Source organism: Oncorhynchus mykiss, chromosome 5 (genome assembly GCF_057628025.1).
Source record: "Oncorhynchus mykiss isolate SJ-2025 chromosome 5, ASM5762802v1, whole genome shotgun sequence".
Lineage (NCBI taxonomy): Eukaryota > Metazoa > Chordata > Actinopteri > Salmoniformes > Salmonidae > Oncorhynchus > Oncorhynchus mykiss.
The window spans coordinates 80715746-80732967 of record NC_143026.1 but is presented as its reverse complement, the minus strand read 5'-3'; the positions used below and the strand labels follow the sequence as shown (position 1 = coordinate 80732967).

Below are 17222 nucleotides of genomic sequence, written 5' to 3'. Positions count from 1 at the left end.
CTGGATTTGACAAGCTGTCAGAGGGAAGGGCTTGTCTTTGATCTGAGACAGGAACAGGAAGCAGTGGGACATATGATGAGCTTGTTAACGTTGCCGACGATGATCAATAATTCAGCAATCACCTAATCAATCAGTAATCACATGAATTAAAATACTCCCAGTTATAGCAAATGGTTAGGAACAGTTATATGAAACAGTCTACGTAGCTAACCTCCACATTAAGGGTCAGCATTCATTGCCACTATCAGATCCTTCTTTAACTGGCACACGGTCAGTTTGCCTAGCTTAGTGTAAAGTTATTGGTCAGCAGCCTTTTCAGCTGAAAGAATTCTGATCCACTTCATTCTTTCCACCCTCTGTATTTCATTGCCAAAAGGTAGTTCTGTGCCTTAAAGCGCCTCTCTTCTGTATTCAGAGATAGCGGAATAATGAATCTCAAACACATCCACAACTCTGACACATTTCCACACACGCCGTGAAGGATCACTATTTCTCCCTCCAAGTGACAACCTAAAAAGGTATCAATTATGAAGCATAACATTGTCATGAAAATGTGTGAGTAATGTGGAAATAAACAAAGAATCCCTGATAGACTGTAAAAGTACACAGTACGACACTCAACTAGGGTTTGCTATTAACTTATTTTAAATTGTCACAGGTTTACAATCATCAGGTCAACCATGTAAACATCAAACTAAAGAATGATATTATTAGCATGAAACTGAAAAACAAGGAAGAGTCAATGACTTCACCACAGAACACTCTGAATCACACTAAGGGCAGAGGGTCACTGCTTTAGGCTGTAACACAGAGCTGACTTCTACTGTTATGACCTCTTCTCTCACAGAGTTGCCCTTCTCAAAAAGTGTACTATAAAAATGTTTGGTCCTGCCAACCTGACTACAATCTTTTCTCTCTCAGCATGAATCAGCAGAATTCAGTTACATTGCTGACTGTGCTACAAATTGTTAGAAAATAAAATACATAACAAAAATAACAAAATAAAAATATCAAAATAAATATAATATACATCTGAAAGAGTGGTAAGGCACACAGAATCTGGCACAAACGGTGGGGGAGAGATACTATCTGAGCAGGCCCTTGTAGAGAGTGAGAGAGTGTCGTAGAGGAGGGTCCTGTTCCAGACAGAAGAGTAGGTCCCTCAGAGAGACCCCAGTCACTCTCTGAACCCCAGCCCTCTGTAGTACTGACATAATACCACCTGGCCCCACCTGAGAGAAAGGGTGGGGGGGGGTGAACACCAACAAAGAGAGAGAGAGAAAAAGAAAGATGAACGGCCCAACAGATAAAGATTTCATCCTAAACTTTTCAACATTACCATTATGCCAAACAGCTTCCCGTCTCCCCCCGCCGTTTCTCCTTCCAATTCTGGCACACAGAGGTGATGCCATAGAGAGCAGAAAGGAAGGCCCTGTAGCGCTACAAAGGAAAGGGAGAGGAGGCAGGAGAGGAAAGCTCCTCAGGCTGCAGGGTCCTCTGGGTAACGCAGTTCAAAGGCAGCGGTTAATGTGTTCAGTTTAAAGAGCTTCATCTCTAAACCCATCGCCTGTAGGCCAGGGAATTAAATAAACTCCATTCAATTAGACACTTTAACCTAAACTAAAAGTCCTGCGCATGTCTGCTCCTTCGCGTCACAGGTCTAGTCTCCCCTGAATGTTGTTTCTTATCAGTGACACTAACACAGGTGTTCCTCATATACGCATCCCCTACCCACCTGGTACACCCCCTGCCCACCTGGTACACCCCCTGCCCACCTGATTTCAAAGATTGAAAATCTGCCACAGATACCATAAAAACACTGATAACCAAGAACCTCCATCCACTCTTCAGTATAATAACGCACACGCATACTGTACATACCTGGTTTCCATTGGAGTCCAGTGGTCTCTTCCTGCGAGGTCCGATGGCAGCCAGGGCAGTGAGGTTGGCTTCTCTGTGCTGCAGCTGAGCCTGCTCCAACTGCTGGAGCTACAGAGAGAGGGAGAGGGGGGGGGGGGGGGGTTATAAAGCAAGGTTTCCCAAACTCCCCCCCAACTCATTATCCATCTTTGTATATTTGAGTTAGCTATGTAGTGCTAATCTAAAAAATGTGCACCCCTTGGGGTCCCAAGACAGAGTTAAAGAAACTGCTGCTCTATAGGATGAGAAGCTGAATGCTCATAAAGTAATAACTGAAACACTGAAGCTAGGGTAATTTCCATAAAACGATATACAGTGAGATATACAGTGAGCCAACAAAGAATCACACAAGCCAAATCTCAACCAATTAATGTATAATGTTGTCAAGGTCACATAGAGACAACCTCACACACACCGTAGGTGTTCTAATTTGATTCCACTTTGTGCCTGCCGGCCTCAACTCCAGCCCCAGAAACAGGCTCCATTAAAATTAGCTCCAATTACAGCTGTACCTTCTCTGGGGCTTGGATGTGTGTGTGTGTGCGTTGGTGTGTAGGGTGAGTCTGAACACCCACACAGGCTGGGTATGCAAATGAAACTATTTTGTTGATTTCTGCTGTTGCCGTGGAGAGACCTCTGGGAACATTGTTGCCGTGAGCGATCCACCAACGGAGAGAAAACAACCTCAGTCTCTCCTCCCTCTTTATTACCAGTACCCTACCGCTGGCTCTGTCTCATCTAGCTACAGCCTCAGCCCCTACAACCCCCTCAGCCAAACATCACACACAATCTGATTTACTAAATGAACAATTAGTCTAAGAAATAGCAGGCATTATAGAATTCCCAAACATTACTAATAAAAAGTATTTATTAGGTTAGATGTGGTAAAACTTTTCGAAAATGCTCCACCACTGAGCTATAACTTTGAAGAGGAGAAAGAATCTAAAAATGAAGCTCATTTTGAGCTGATGTGTGTGTGTGTTCTACTTGTCCTTCCCTGGGAACAGGCTTCCCTCAAACTGTTTGGAAATGGCAGTCTGATTTCAAGTAAAGCAAGCGCACACACAATGACATAACACACAAACCTCTTTGGCCCGTTGTTTCAGTAGTTGCTGGTCTGGGTCATCGGTGTTACAGCGACTCTGTGAAGCAGAAACGAAACAGACAGATGTTGACCTTCTGGAGGTAGCAGGGTTCTACAATGGTTCATCTAGACCAGACAACTTAAGTAATCATGAGCAGCCATGTCCTCAGCATACTATAATCATACAGTCAATATTTGTTTTTCATTCCAATAACTTAATACACAGTAACTAATATGAATAATGTAGCACCCATCACTCGCACTCATTCACCACAAAATGCTAAATAATCCAAATCATGTCTGAGTAGCTTCTTGACCCCTTGTCAAAACTGAAACCCCATTAGTCTGCAACATGTACCCTGGCGACGCTGAGCAGTGTCTCCCTCTCCTCGTCGTCTCTCCTCTGCTTCTCCAGACGTTCCAGCTCTTCCAGGAAGTGGAGCTGGGAACGCACATCACTGGTCTGAACGTGACTGTAGTCCTCCTACACAGAGAGACCATGGGGATTCTACAAGAGCTGTAGTACAAGTTGTGAAATGCTGTTACAGTTGTAGTGTGTGTATTATGAAGGCATCATAATGATAATAATGGTGTAGTGCAGGGTTTCTAAACTCCTGGAGAGCTTCTGTATGTGCAGGACTTTACTCCGGCCCTTCACTAACATACCCGATTCACCTAATCACGGTCCAGCAAAGAGAAGTGCTTGATAAGTTGAATTTTCCAATCAGGTGTGTTACTGCTGGGCTGGAACAAAAGCCTGTACTCCAAGTACCTCTCCAGAAGCAGAGTTGGAGACCCCTGTTGTATTGCTTGTGTATAATATAGTGATGCCAGGGTAGGGCTGTTGTAGTGTGTATAATATAGTGATGCCAGGGTAGGGCTGTTGTAGTGTGTATAATATAGTGATGCCAGGGTAGGGCTGTTGTAGTGTGTATAATATAGTGATGCCAGGTTAGGGCTGTTGTAGTGTGTATAATATAGTGATGCCAGGGTAGGGCTGTTGTAGTGTGTATAATATAGTGATGCCAGGGTAGGGCTGTTGTAGTGTGTATAATATAGTGATGCCAGGGTAGGGCTGTTGTAGTGTGTATAATATAGTGATGCCAGGGTAGGGCTGTTGTAGTGTGTATAATATAGTGATGCCAGGGTAGGACACCTTGAGGGCAATCTTGCGATGCTGTGCCAGCACTGTGACTTTCTCCAGCAGGTCTCTGAGACGCTCCTGTGTGGCGTGAGACACCAGACTGACCACGTCTGACCCCACCTCGGACACTCCAAACTTCTCACCTGAGAGAGAGAGCGATGGAGAGAGAAGGCGAGAGAGTCCGGGTGGCCATTTCATTAATTGTTCAGCAGTCTTATGGCTTGGGGATGGAAGCTGTTAATGAGCCTTTTGGACCTCGACCTGGTGCGCCGGTCCCACATGCCGTGCGGTAGCAGAGAGAACAGTCTATGACTTGGGACTTCCTCTGACACCATCTAGTATCTAGGTCCTGTATGGCAGGAAGTTTGGCCTCAGTGATACAGAGGGTAGTGCGTATGGCCCAGTGTAACGCCTTACAGTCATATAGACCTTTAATTCTGAACATTTTGACATCGCCACACTAATTCCATTCTCCTCATTTCTCCTACAATTCTGAAACACTGAGGCGAGAGGGAGAGATTCATTGTTTTCTGTATCTGAGGTTAAGAAAGGTCAATTTCTAGTCAACATTGCTCCCTGCAGGTGACCAGAGGCATGACGCCTATCTAAAGCACAGAAGGAGTGCAGAAGTTGTACATCTTTACTGGTTACCAGTGTGGAGGATGTGTGTGAGCAGTGGAGAAGGATTGTGGGTACCAGTGTGGAGGATGTGTGTGAGCAGTGGAGAAGGATTGTGGGTACCAGTGTGGAGGATGTGTGTGCGCAGTAGAGGTAGATTGTGGGTACCGGTGTGGAGGATGTGTGTGTGTGCAGTAGAGGAGGATTGTGAGTACCGGTGTAGAGGATGCGTGTGAGCAATAGAGGATTGTGGGAAAAGAGGGATTGTGGATACTGGTGTAGAGGATGTGTGAGAGTAGCAGCGAGGTGGATTGTGGGTAGAGAGAAGGATTGTGGATACTGGTGTAGAGGATGTGTGAGAGTAGCAGCGAGGTGGATTGTGGGTAGAGAGAAGGATTGTGGATACTGGTGTAGAGGATGTGTGTGAGCAGTAGAGGATTGTGGGAAAAGAGAGGGATTGTGGATATTGGTGTAGAGGATGTGTGAGAGTAGCAGCGAGGTGGATTGTGGGTAGAGAAGGATTGTGGGTACCAGTGTGGAGGATGTGTGTGAGCAGTAGAGGATTGTGGGAAAAGAGAGGGATTGTGGATACTGGTGTAGAGGATGTGTGAGAGTAGCAGCGAGGTGGATTGTGGTTAGAGAGAAGGATTGTGGGTACCAGTGTGGAGGATGTGTGAGAGTAGCAGCAAGGTGGATTGTGGGTAGAGAGAAGGATTGTGGGTACCAGTGTGGAGGATGTGTGTGAGCAGCGGGGCTGGGGACAGGAAGGGTTTGTCCTGACAGGATCGCTCCACAGAGCCCACGAGCCCAGAGTTGGTTGCTAGGATACGGGCATTCTCCTCGCTCACGTTGACCCCAGCCATGGAGGCCACATCGTTGATGTCATCCTCCTCCCTGAGGTAAGCAAGTAAACAGAGTTAACAGAAAAAAATCTACCTCAGACAAACAAGATAACTCGGGTCTGGCTTAGAGTGAATTAGCGTTCAGTGAATAGCTATAAAATATTTGGACCCTCCATACATTCTGGTGCAGTACAACAGGCTCTGGTCACAAATGTATGTGTTACCTGAAAGAACCAACACTGTCCTTGAAGGCGTGTCTCTGGGCTGGAGGCGGTGGGACAAGGAAAGGAGTCCGCCTGACAACAGCACCTAGGGGGACAACAAGGAAGATGAGAACACAAAGTAGTGAGGAGAAAATGGCCTTAGTCAGTTGACGTGTAAGGTGTGGTTGACCTGTGTTGTGGTGCTGTGTGTGTGTGTGAGACTGTCAGGTGAGTGTGGTTCTACCTGTGTTGTAGTGCTGTGTGTGTGTGTGTGGTTCAACCTGTGTTGCTGTGTGTGTGTGGTTCTACCTGTGTTGCTGTGTGTGTGGTTCAACCTGTGTGTGTGTGGTTTTACCTGTGTTATTCTACCTGTGTTGCTTTGTGTGTGTGGTTCTACCTGTGTTGTTCTACCTGTGTTGTTCTACCTGTGTCTGTGTGTGTGAGAGAGACTGTCAGGTGAGTGTGGTCCTACCTGTGTTGTAGTACTGTCCTGACTGTATGACCATAGGTTTGGCCAGGCTCCTGTTCTGAACAGACAGGTATGTACGGGCCGGGGTGGGGTTTGTCACAGCAGGCTTATACACCACACCTCTAGGCTGCTGGATCACCTGTGGTGGGGCAAACACACCTCAGACCGAGCCTCGAACACAATAACACAAACCATTCACAAACCAGAACATCTGGACAGGTATATGATCTACTCAGGGATTGAAGAATAATGCTGAGTGTGATGCTCCTAAAACGCCAAACAAACACAACTACATCCACTCATACAGAGCTGTTCGTCACACTGTTAATTACATAATCAACATGACAGGAAATCTGAATAAATATTGCCACAAGTTTTCCTTCTGAAGGTGAGAGAGCTGTGTGTGTCTCTCTGCAGAGGGAAGTCTGTCTGTGTGCAGAAGAGAACTGATGTGAATCCTCATTTTGGGAGCAGTAGCTGTAACCTAGTTAGTCCTCAGCCTAGGCTCTAACGGAATTAGGCCTAACCTCAGGGCTCCGTGTGTTAGGAGAGAGAGAATGAAGACAAAGTGCAGAGAAGAACTTTGAGAAGTGAGCTGCCTGCTACACAACAGGGACTCTACATCTATATTACACTTTAACTGGATTACTATGTAAACCTCAGGTACATTATACAGGGTTGGAGTCGCCAAGCCCAGAACTTTTGAATGGATATAGACCGGAGAATATAGGAGCCCTGACCTGGGATCATGCTTGGCGTTTGTGTGATAGGTATATGTGTGATCAGTAGGATAGGCATGATTGGCATTTGCGTTGAATAAAATGGATAACTTATATCCTGACGGAAACCTCTGCCTGATGCTTGGGTAATCATTGAGAGTCTGGCTTACTAGCTGGGTGGATTTGATTGACTGGCCACTAGCAGCGCTGAGGTGGGCAGGCCTAGAGTTGGTGGAGAGGAGGGTAGGGGTGCGGCCTGCAGTGGGGGCCGGGGCTTTGGAGGCCGGGGCCTTGGAGGTGGCTGGAGCCTGTGGCTTCGGTTGGTCAACCTCCTGGATGAAGAGCTGTGGGTTGGGGGTGAGCTGCCGCACAGCTGGGAGACTTTTCTGGAGGTATGGAGATAGGAGTGAAGAGGAAAGAGAGAGTGAGTGAAGAACAGAGAATGAGAGGGAGATGAATAAGTAAGAGAATGTCCAGTTTGTGTGTTGGTGTTTCTCTCTGATCACATCACCTTGAGAAAGGGTACCAGGTAGGGCTGGGGAGAAGACTTGAGCTCACGGTAGAGTTGGTCAGTGAACTCCTCAGGTTCAAGTCTCCCATCCTGGAGGAGAAGAGAGAGAGACAGGAAAAAGTGTGTATGAGAAAGCATTCGAATGTGTGATTATTTAAGTAGTGTGAGCATGTGAGTGTGCTTTTCCCTGGTTACCAACTCGGTTAAACCCCCATTAAATATCATATTTGTACATTCACACTTCACGATTAACAAACAGACCATATTACATTTTAAGTACACAATGCTGAGCTGTTATCCTACAAGTGTTTCAAATGTCACTTCTATTTTTATTTACTCTATAATCCTAGGCCACAGGTTTGACTCCCTACTTAAACATTTTCTGCACAGGAAGGCCACGGCACACTTTACTTTCTCATTATTGGAAGGCATGGTTTATGTATTTTAGTCTTACTCTAAAATGTTACAGTATATCCTCCTGAGACCCAGTACGTCGTTTTTGGTCCGTATTTCTAAGCCCACTGAGTTAGGTCCTGTTGTACCTTAGAGGACACGTTGGGCTTTTCAATGAGATCACATTTGGGGTTGTCACCTTAATCCTTTTTTAGTTCTGCTTCTTCAAAAATGTCTACCATCACATTTAGCACATTTCTTGGTAAGAGTGTGGTTGTGTAATTATAATTGTGAGTCTGATATTCAAATAGTTTCTAATAGGTAAATACTGTGCATTTGGAAAGTACTCAGACACCTTCCCTTTTGTTACGTTAAAACATTATTCTAAAATGGATTAAATAAATGTTTTCCCTCATCAATCTACACACAATACCCCATAATGACAAAGCGAAAACGTAAATGTAAATTTTAAAATAAAATACCTTATTTACATAAGTATTCAGACCTTTGCTATGAGACTAGAAATTGAGCTCAAGTGCATCCTGTTCCCATTGATCATCCTTGATATTTTTCTACCACTTGATTGGAGTCCACCTGTGGTAAATTCAATTGATTGGACATCATTTGGAAAGGTACACACCTGCCTATATAAAAAAAAGGTCCCACAATTGACAGTGCATGTCAGAGCAAAAACCAAGCAATGAGGTTGAAGGAATTGTCCCTAGAGCTCCGAGAAGGGATTGTGTCAAGGCACAGATCTGGGAAAGGGTACCAAAACATTTCTGTAGCATTGAAGGTTGCCAAGAACACAGTTGCCTCCATCATTCTTAAATCAAAGAAGTTTGGAACCACCAAGACTCTTCCCAGAGCTGGCCGCCCAGCCAAACTGAGCAATTGGGGGAGAAGGGCCTTGGTCAGGGAGGTGAGCAAGAACCTGAGTGCCACATATGAAAGAGCTTCAGAGTTCCTTTTGTAGAGATGGGAGAACCTTCCAGAAGGACAACCGTAACTGCAGTACTCTACCAATAAGGCATTTATGGTAGTGGTCGGACGGAGACCACTCCTCAGTGAAAGGCACGACAGCCCGTTGGAGTTTGCCAAAAGGTACCTAAAGGACTCAGACCATGAAAAACAAGATTCTCTGGTCTGATGAAACCAAGATTGAACTCTTTGGCCTCAATGCTAAGCGTCACGTCTGGAGGAAACCTGGCACCATCCCTACGGTGAAGCATGGTGGTGGCAGCATCATGCTGTGGGGATGTTTTTCAGCGGCAGGGACCAGGAGACTAGTCAGAATCGAGGGAAAGATGAACGGAGCAAAGTACAGAGAGATCCTTGATGAAAACCTGTTCCAAAGCCCTCAGGACCTCAGACTGGTGTGACGGTTCACCTTCCAACAGGACAATGACCCTAAGCACACAGTGCCCAAATTATTTAAGGACATAACATTAATTTTACCTTTACTTTCTGACAAATTGTATTATAAAATAATTGAATTTTCCCAAAAAATGTGAGCATACACTACCTTTCAAAAGTTTACCACATTAACAATGTCTACACTGTATTTCTGATAAATTTGATGCTATTTTCAATGGACAAAAATGCTTTTCTTTCAAAAACAAGGACATTTCTAGTTGACGCCAAACTTTTGAATGGTAGTGCACATTATAGTTCGGTATTTGTATTATTTATTTTATACTGTGTGTGTGTGTGTGTGTGTGTACCAGCAGGCTCTTGACGAGTTCTCGGACGTTCTTGGCCATGTCAGCAGAGTGGGTTCCACTAGAGGCCAGCTTGATCAGCGTCACTAGGAAGTTCTTACACTTCTTCACATTCTCCAGGACCTCCTGAACAGAGAGCATAATGGGAGATGTCAGAGGTCACACTGAGCAACAGAAAGACATACTAACCTTGGGTGTATCCAGGTAAGTGAAATGTGCTAATAGAAATGCAATGAATAGAGCTGACAAAATTCCCCACCTACCTGGCAATCATTTATTTTTTATTTTTACACTATACATTTCTATTTGAACTTTATGTAGCATTACACCCTAATGAACATGACCCAGAGATATGCTAAACAATAGCTTTAGCCAATCCCAGTCAGCGGTCTGACTCACAGGTGTGATGGTCGGGGGTGTGGCCCTGGGGGTGTTGGTGGGTTTGGTTGGGATGATGAGAGGACCAGGGCCAGGAGAACGGGTGACTGTGACAGGGGCCACTGGGCGGATCATAGGCCTGGGGATCTGGATCTGGCCTGCAGGAGGGGTCGGAGCAACCCCTACGACCTGGAGTGAAGCAGAGCAAAACACGCATGCAGACAGAAAATGGTAACTGAAAAGTCATAGTAGTAATGTCCAATGTTACCCCACTAAATTAACCACTCTTTATCCACAAATCAAACCATACCTGTAGTTAAATAACACACTAAACCAGACCTTGACCATTGGTTGAGACCAGCGTACCTTAACCATGGGTGTACTCTGTGCTGTGGTCACATGGGGGCTAGGAGGAGGAGGCACTCTGATCACACCTGGATTCTCAGCTTTTCTCACGACAGTCGCTGCAGACACCTTTAATGACATAACAGCTGAATCTGTATCCACAGTAAGGCGGAAATCCAGTGCACAGCCCTAACAGACACACACACACACACAGTTACAGCCCTAACACACACACACACACACAGTTACAGCCCTAACACACACATTAATCTTCCAGGTAGGTACATAGTATGATAAGACAAGTCACAGGTTAACACACACACAGACAGTTATAGCCCTAACACGCAGTTACAGCCCTAACACACACACAGTTACAGCCCTAATACACACACAGTTACAGCCCTAATACACACATTCATCTTCCAGGTAGGTACATAGTATGATAAGACACCTGTCAGTTTCACTCACACACACACACAGAGCCAACCCCCACACACACCTGTGTGGTTGGTGGCCTTGGGCTAGGAGAGGTCCCAGTGCCAGGAGTTCTGGCTGCGAGGCCCTGGGCTGCAGCCAAAGCTTGTTGGGACACCAGCATCAGTTGGCCACTGTCACTACGGATGAGCACCATGCCTGTCGACAGAACAGTGTCTATGTTAAAAAGTGCCCCTTAAGACGACCTCTACACACTTTGCCAGCTAATCTTTCATTGATTCATTGTGTCCTCTCTCCTCCTCAAAATGCATTGGAGGAGAAGGTCCAAGGGGGGGGGGGACCTTGGAACTTCTCCAATAAGGTTTGAGAAGGATTGGTGGTTGTGAGGAATTGAGGAAAGATGAATCAAGAAAGATCCACTAGCTCATTTGCACTTTTTTTCTCCAATATCCCTACTCCTACCTCCCTCCATTTTGCTTTCAATCAGTTCCAGGTGATGCCTGGTCAGGCACTCACCTGGCGGGATATGAAAGTTGGCTGGAAGCTGGACAGACGTGGTCTGTGGGGGTCTGATCGATGCAGCTGGTTGCTGAAAAGTTGTTGGTCTTGGTATGGCTATCACTGCAGCCTTCCCCGGTACCTGGGTCGCGGTGGCAACTCGAGTCACCGCTGGTCCCAAAGGAGAGCTCATGCGCACCGGTGGCTGTGCGCTCATGGTCACCGTTGGAGAGCTCACTCTCGGTCCCGCAACCATTGGAGAAATGGGTCTCAGTCCCGTGGTTATCATGACCACCGTTGGAGGCAGGTTGCTCACAACTGACTTTATGGTTGTGGATGACGTGACCGGTTGAGTGCTTGCCTGGACAGGTGCGACAGTCACGGTTGCGGTAGTAGGTGCAACTTGCATCACGGACAACGGAAGCTGGGTGGCACTGGATCCAATATTTGCGTTCTGTGGCTGGGTTTGGGCAGGGTCGGGGTCTTTCGTTGTACCTTTCGAAATGAAGGGGGCTATTGCAGGGCAACTGGCAGAAGGTGTCGGGGCTTTGACTGTCGCTCCCACCTGCACAATAGTGTCCGAGATATTCGCTGTTCCACTGCCACTGTTTGCCGGGGAGGCACTTTTCTCTGCCTGATTTGGAGTTTCATTTGCGGAGTTTTCGGTGGTTGGCATGACTTTGAGATCTAAATTGAAACATACAATAACTTAGTTTGCAATAATATCTCTCAGATGACCTCACCATAGCAATCATTTGGTAGTTGCTTTTTGTCGCTAGTTAGCGGGGAACTGACTAGCACCACCAATAAACAGCAAGTGGAAAAGGTCTAGTGAATTGTTGGAAATGCCAGTCTAGGAATCACAGAAAAACATGAAAAATCGCAGGTTTAACCTTAGTCGTGTTCATTCATCTTCAAACCCACGCGCCCAGCAAGTGACCAAGAGTTTGTAGCCATGTGTAGCGTGCATACGGAGTCTGCACTGCGCTCTGAAAGCGCGAGGGATTCTGTTATACTGTATTCTCATTGGCTGGTTTACGCGATGACGCAGAAATATGAGCCACCTGCACGCCATACCGGTGTTTCCCGGAGAATAAATGCTGCCTGGAAGCCAAGCATCCCCAAAGGTGAACACTTGAACTATACTCAATTTCACTACATCAGTTCTGGAAATACTGTGTACACCCATTATTTGCACACAAATGTTAGGCTACAGCACATTTACATTTGAGTAATTTAAGATGCTCTTATCCAGAGCAATTAGGGCTAAGTACCTTGCTTTCGGTTACTGGCCCAATACAAAACTAAATTGCCCAATGCAGTACTATTTGCAATCATCCATAATGAAAATGTGCATCTCTTGGTTCCATTCTATTTCCTATGTAAGCAAATAAGAATGCACTGCACTCACATCTCATTATCCCATCAGGTCAACAATGCCTATGAGTAACAGTTATTTTACAACATGGTAATGATACCCCTTTGAGCAGTCAAAAATAAAATCACAATCTTTATTATTCAAGGTTCAATTTATAAAAGCATTATTTGAGTCAAATGCTTCAGTTCAGGGTCAGAATAATGTGCTAACATAACAGTAGTAGCCACACTACAGAACAAAATATATAAAATGGAGACGAGTCTGTGTCTAGGATAAAGGGGGTGTTTGTGTTCACCCTTATTGAATCCTATCCTCACACAAACTGAAAACAGGTCATGTGACAGACTAGTTTGATTTATGTAGATTTTTTCGGCTTCTTTTTCTCTGCCTCCTCCTCTTTCTCCTTCTCGATTTCAGCCACAAGGGTTTCAATTTCTTTAGACTCCAAAAGCTGATAAAGATGTACAAAACAGGGAATTAGTAATGATTTCAAATGAGAATTAATTGTTCAGTTAACTGCTTTTAGTGTTTGTGTGTGTACCTTCAGTGGCTGATTCCTCCTGATCACTGCCAGCTCAATGTTCTTTCCTCCTGACTGAACAACCTGTAAGCATAGGGTCAGGAGGTAAGCATGTTCATTACCATCAACACCCATTAGTGACTTAGTTGCCCAATTCACATTATAGGGTCAACATAAACCATATTGTTCCCGGCTCAGATATTTTCATTTCCAGAAACTATGGTAGATGGGTAATCAGGCCAGCCTAGTACAGCTTGCCTTGTTGGCCTTCTAGTGTGAATCAAGCAAATGTTAGTGCCTTATGTTAGCCTACCTCCAGCAGGGCTTTGATGGCCAGCTTTATAGCCTCGTTGTCAGTAGCGATGGCCTCATCTGTGTAGTTCTTCTCCAGAAACTCCCGGACAGTCTTTGCACTGCGACCGATAGAATTGGCCTGCAGGGGAGAAGTTCGAGAGAGGTAACACATAGAAAATGGAACACTAAGAATAAACCACACCCCCAAAGTGAAAAATTCACCAAACAGATTGGATAATGCCAGCATTAGTGTGCGGGCCTGTGTGTTATGTTTTCTACCCATTTAGCAGGATAGCAGAGTGTGATCTACTATACATAAGAGAGAGGACAGTGTTACACACCTTCCAGGCATGATATGTTCCAGATGGGTCCGTTTGGTAGAGTCGTGGGGTTCCATCGTTGTCAAAGCCCACGATCAGAGCAGAGATACCGAAAGGTCTGCGTCCATTACTCTGTGTGTAGCGCTGAAGGGGGGGATAAAGAGAGAGACACACACTTACTCAATGGGTTTGACTGTGTGAGAGACTGCCTGGATCATGTTCATTAGGCACCCAATGGAAGAAAACAATGAAACCAAGATGACTACCACTACCAAGAAACATTCATTTCTATGGCAGTGAAGCATGTTCATACCAGTGTGTTTTGCATGCAGTCTACCTGTTTGAGTGTGGCAATGTGGCGTGTGATATACTCCACAGTAACAGGGTCCTCTACAGTAAGCCGGTGGCTCTGACACTCCACCCTGGCTCTGTTGATAACGATACGAGCATCGGCCGTCAGACCTAGAAGGACAGAAGAGAGGGACAATGTCTGAGTCACAACATTCTACATTTCAGGCCTTTTACTCAAAACTGACACAAAATACCTGCTTTTCGACTAACAAAACCAGTTCTGCATCTGAAATCAAATCAAAGTTTATTGAAAACCAGTGAGAACTACAGCAAGGCTCAATAAAAACTAGCTAACTAGGCGAATCAGACTGATAACAGGTGGTTAGGACTGGGTGTGTGAGTAAATGGATGGTCTTACCTGCAAATGCCATACAGACATGATCATCAAGTGCACATATCTTGCGTACAGTCCTCTCGTCTTGGAGTTTAGCTACAGACTTTTTCTCAACACCCAAAACGACAATGTCTTTCCCTCTGATGCCCACCTGCACAAAATAACAATGATTAGTCAGCATATTACCATGTTCTGAAATGCGCATTGCGACTGCAATAAAAACAACGTTGAACAAAACCTGTTTGCTAGCTAGCTGGGCTAGTTGGAGGGTTAGCAATTACATGCAAGTCATGCTGTCCCCGCTGAATGTGTATCTCGTTGTTAGCAAGTTAGCTATATTGAATAATCATCTAATCTAGCTAATTCAGCTATCAATTGTCAGGTCAAATTCACAAAGCAAATGAAGTAACGTTATGACAAATGCAAGAGAGTGAAAAGTAACTAAAGATAACGTTAGCCTTGCTAAATTGGCTAGCTAGCTAACTTAGCTAGTAGTAATAACACTCACCGCAGTAGAGCCTTTTTTCACAGCCTCTTGTGCATATTCCACTTGAAACAGGTGTCCATCGGGGGAAAATACTGTTATAGCTCTATCATATCTAGCGGCCATCTCTAACCACTAAGAAAAGTTAAAATACGAAGAAGTATTCACTTGTTAGCCAAATAAACCGCTGAGGATTTTGACTGGTACAAATCTGCGCATGCGGTTCAAGCTACACACCAGCGGTTGGTGCGATTGGACAGAAAGGACTAACCGGACGTCCACAAAACATCAATTTGAAGAAGAGATATTTTACAATTAAATGGTAAACTAGTTAGCTATTTTGAGGTATTCAGTGGTGAAATTCATTGAACCCATGTGTTTGATATCATTTCACTACTCTGTTCCAGCCATTACCACGAGCCTGTCCTTGCCAAGGACTAGACCCCCTTTTTTTCAATTTTCTCCTAAAATGACATACCCAAATCTGTAGCTCATGACCTGAAGCCAGGATATGCATATTCTTGATACCGTTTGAAAGGAAACACTTTGAAGTTTGTGGAGATGTGAAATTAATGTAGGAGAATAACACATTAGACCTGGTTAAAGATAATAAACAAAAAAAATGTTTATTTTTTTTGTTCCATCATCTTGCTAGAGAAAGCAAGAGAAAAGCCATACATTGAGAAATGATTATAGGTGTAATCTAGGTGTTGTCCACAAGATGACAGCAGTGTGTGCAAAGGTTCAGACCGATCCAGTGAAGAATTACATCATTACACAATAGCTTGTATCAAGTCTGCCAGGAGTTCGCCAAAATATTCAGAATTGGTCACTTTTCCATTTAACAAGGTGCTACCAACCTATGCTTGAAGAAGATATGTCTCAACTGTCAGTCATCACATGATGTACTGGACAAGAAAGCTTTTTTAATTTTTTTTTACTTTATTTAACTCTTGGTAAGTGTCTCTCAGCTATTTTAGCTAATTGAAGTGTGTTTGTAAATGCATTTACAATACATGAATTGGCTACTACCCAACCCTAATTAGTCAATTAATTGTACTTGGTCCAGTGAAGAAATTCAGATTTACTGAGCCTCAGTGACTATTCCTTAAGAGGATACAATTCTAAAAGTCTAAATATCTTAATTAACAATTTGTTATTATTATAAAGTATGTGGACACCTGCTCATCAAACATCTCATTCCAAAATCATAGGAATTAATATGGAGTTGGTCCCCCTTTTCTGCTATAACAGCTTTCTACTAGATGTTGGAATATTGTCACGGGGACTTGCTTCCATTCAGCCACAAGAGCATTAGTGAGGTCGGGCACTGATGTGCGATTTGGCCTGGCTCGCAGCCGAACATCCCAAAGGTGTTAGATGGGGTTGAGGTCAGGGCTCTGTGCAGGCCAGTCAAGTTCTTCCACACCGATCTCAACAAACCATTTCTGTATGGACCTCGCTTTGTACACGGGGGCATCGTCATCCTGAAACAGGAAAAAGCGCCTTCCCCAAACTGTTGCCACAAAGTTGGAAGCACAAAATCATCTGATGTCATTGTATGCTTTAGCGTTACAATTTCCCCTTCACTCGACCCATGAAAAACAGCCCCAGACCAATATTCCTCCCTCACCAAACTTTACAGTTGGCACTATGCATTCGGGCAGGTAGCGTTCTCCTGGCATCTACTAATCCCAGATTAGTCCGTCAGACTGCCAGATGGTGGCGCGTGATTCATCACTCCAGAGAGGTGTTTCCACTGCACCAATGGTGACGAGCTTTACACAACTCCAGCCGACACTTGACATTGCGTATGGTGGTCTTTGGCTTTTGTGCGGCTGCTCGGCCATGGAAACCCATTTCATAAAGCTACAGACGAACAGTCCTTGTGCTGACGTTGCTTCCAGAGGCAGTTTGGAACTCTCGCGCTTCAGCGATCCCGTTCTGTGAGCTCGTGTGGCCTACCACTTTGTGGCTGAGCCGCTGTTGCTCCTAGACATTTCCACTTCACAATAACAGCACTTACAGTTGACCAGGGCAGCTCTATCAGGGCATACATCTGACAAACTGACTTGTTGGAAAGGTGGCATTCGATTACTGTGCCGAGTTGAAAGTCACTGAGCTCTTCAGTAAGGCCCTTCTACTGCCAGTGTTTGTCTATGGAGATTGCATGGCTGTGTGGCTGAAATAGTAGAACGCACTAATTTGAAAGGGTAGTCTACATACTTTTGGCCATGTAGTGTATATTAGTTTTTTTTAAA

The 17222-nt window shown here is 44.8% G+C and overlaps 2 protein-coding genes across 2 annotated transcripts; both read right to left on the bottom strand.

Annotated features, from left to right (window-relative positions):
• Positions 1-627: 627 nt before the first annotated feature.
• Positions 628-12282, bottom strand: taf4b (TAF4B RNA polymerase II, TATA box binding protein (TBP)-associated factor). Its single transcript, XM_021604477.3, has 16 exons — positions 12174-12282; positions 11299-11967; positions 10847-10980; positions 10369-10476; positions 10024-10191; positions 9628-9750; positions 7511-7600; positions 7170-7385; positions 6284-6419; positions 5833-5917; positions 5491-5660; positions 4161-4291; positions 3363-3488; positions 3006-3062; positions 1882-1989; positions 628-1232 (listed from the first exon to the last, which is right to left on the bottom strand). The coding sequence occupies exons 2-16, from the start codon at positions 11954-11956 to the stop codon at positions 1086-1088; spliced, it is 2457 nt and encodes an 818-aa protein (XP_021460152.3). The 5' UTR covers positions 11957-11967; positions 12174-12282; the 3' UTR covers positions 628-1085.
• A 495-nt stretch (positions 12283-12777) lies between these two features.
• LOC110524636 (proteasome subunit alpha type-7) lies at positions 12778-15467 on the bottom strand. The gene is made up of 7 exons (XM_021604480.3): positions 14986-15467; positions 14502-14628; positions 14130-14254; positions 13814-13936; positions 13492-13611; positions 13200-13262; positions 12778-13109 (listed from the first exon to the last, which is right to left on the bottom strand). Exons 1-7 carry the CDS (start codon positions 15085-15087, stop codon positions 13014-13016), a joined length of 756 nt encoding a protein of 251 aa, XP_021460155.1. The 5' UTR covers positions 15088-15467; the 3' UTR covers positions 12778-13013.
• Positions 15468-17222: the final 1755 nt, after the last annotated feature.

Coding starts and splice junctions, on each gene's coding strand:
- taf4b (XM_021604477.3), bottom strand. CDS start 11,956: ATGCCAACCACCGAAAACTCCGCAAATGAAACTCCAAATCAGGCAGAG. Junction 3,489..4,160: donor ATCGCAAGATTGCCCTCAAG/GTGTCCTACCCT, acceptor CTCTCTGTGTAG/GAGGACTACAGTCACGTTCA. Junction 1,233..1,881: donor TGGACTCCAATGGAAACCAG/GTATGTACAGTA, acceptor CCTTTCTCTCAG/GTGGGGCCAGGTGGTATTAT.
- LOC110524636 (XM_021604480.3), bottom strand. CDS start 15,087: ATGGCCGCTAGATATGATAGAGCTATAACAGTATTTTCCCCCGATGGA. Junction 14,629..14,985: donor TGAAAAAAGGCTCTACTGCG/GTGAGTGTTATT, acceptor TATTTTGTGCAG/GTGGGCATCAGAGGGAAAGA. Junction 13,937..14,129: donor ACATTGCCACACTCAAACAG/GTAGACTGCATG, acceptor CCCCCCCTTCAG/CGCTACACACAGAGTAATGG.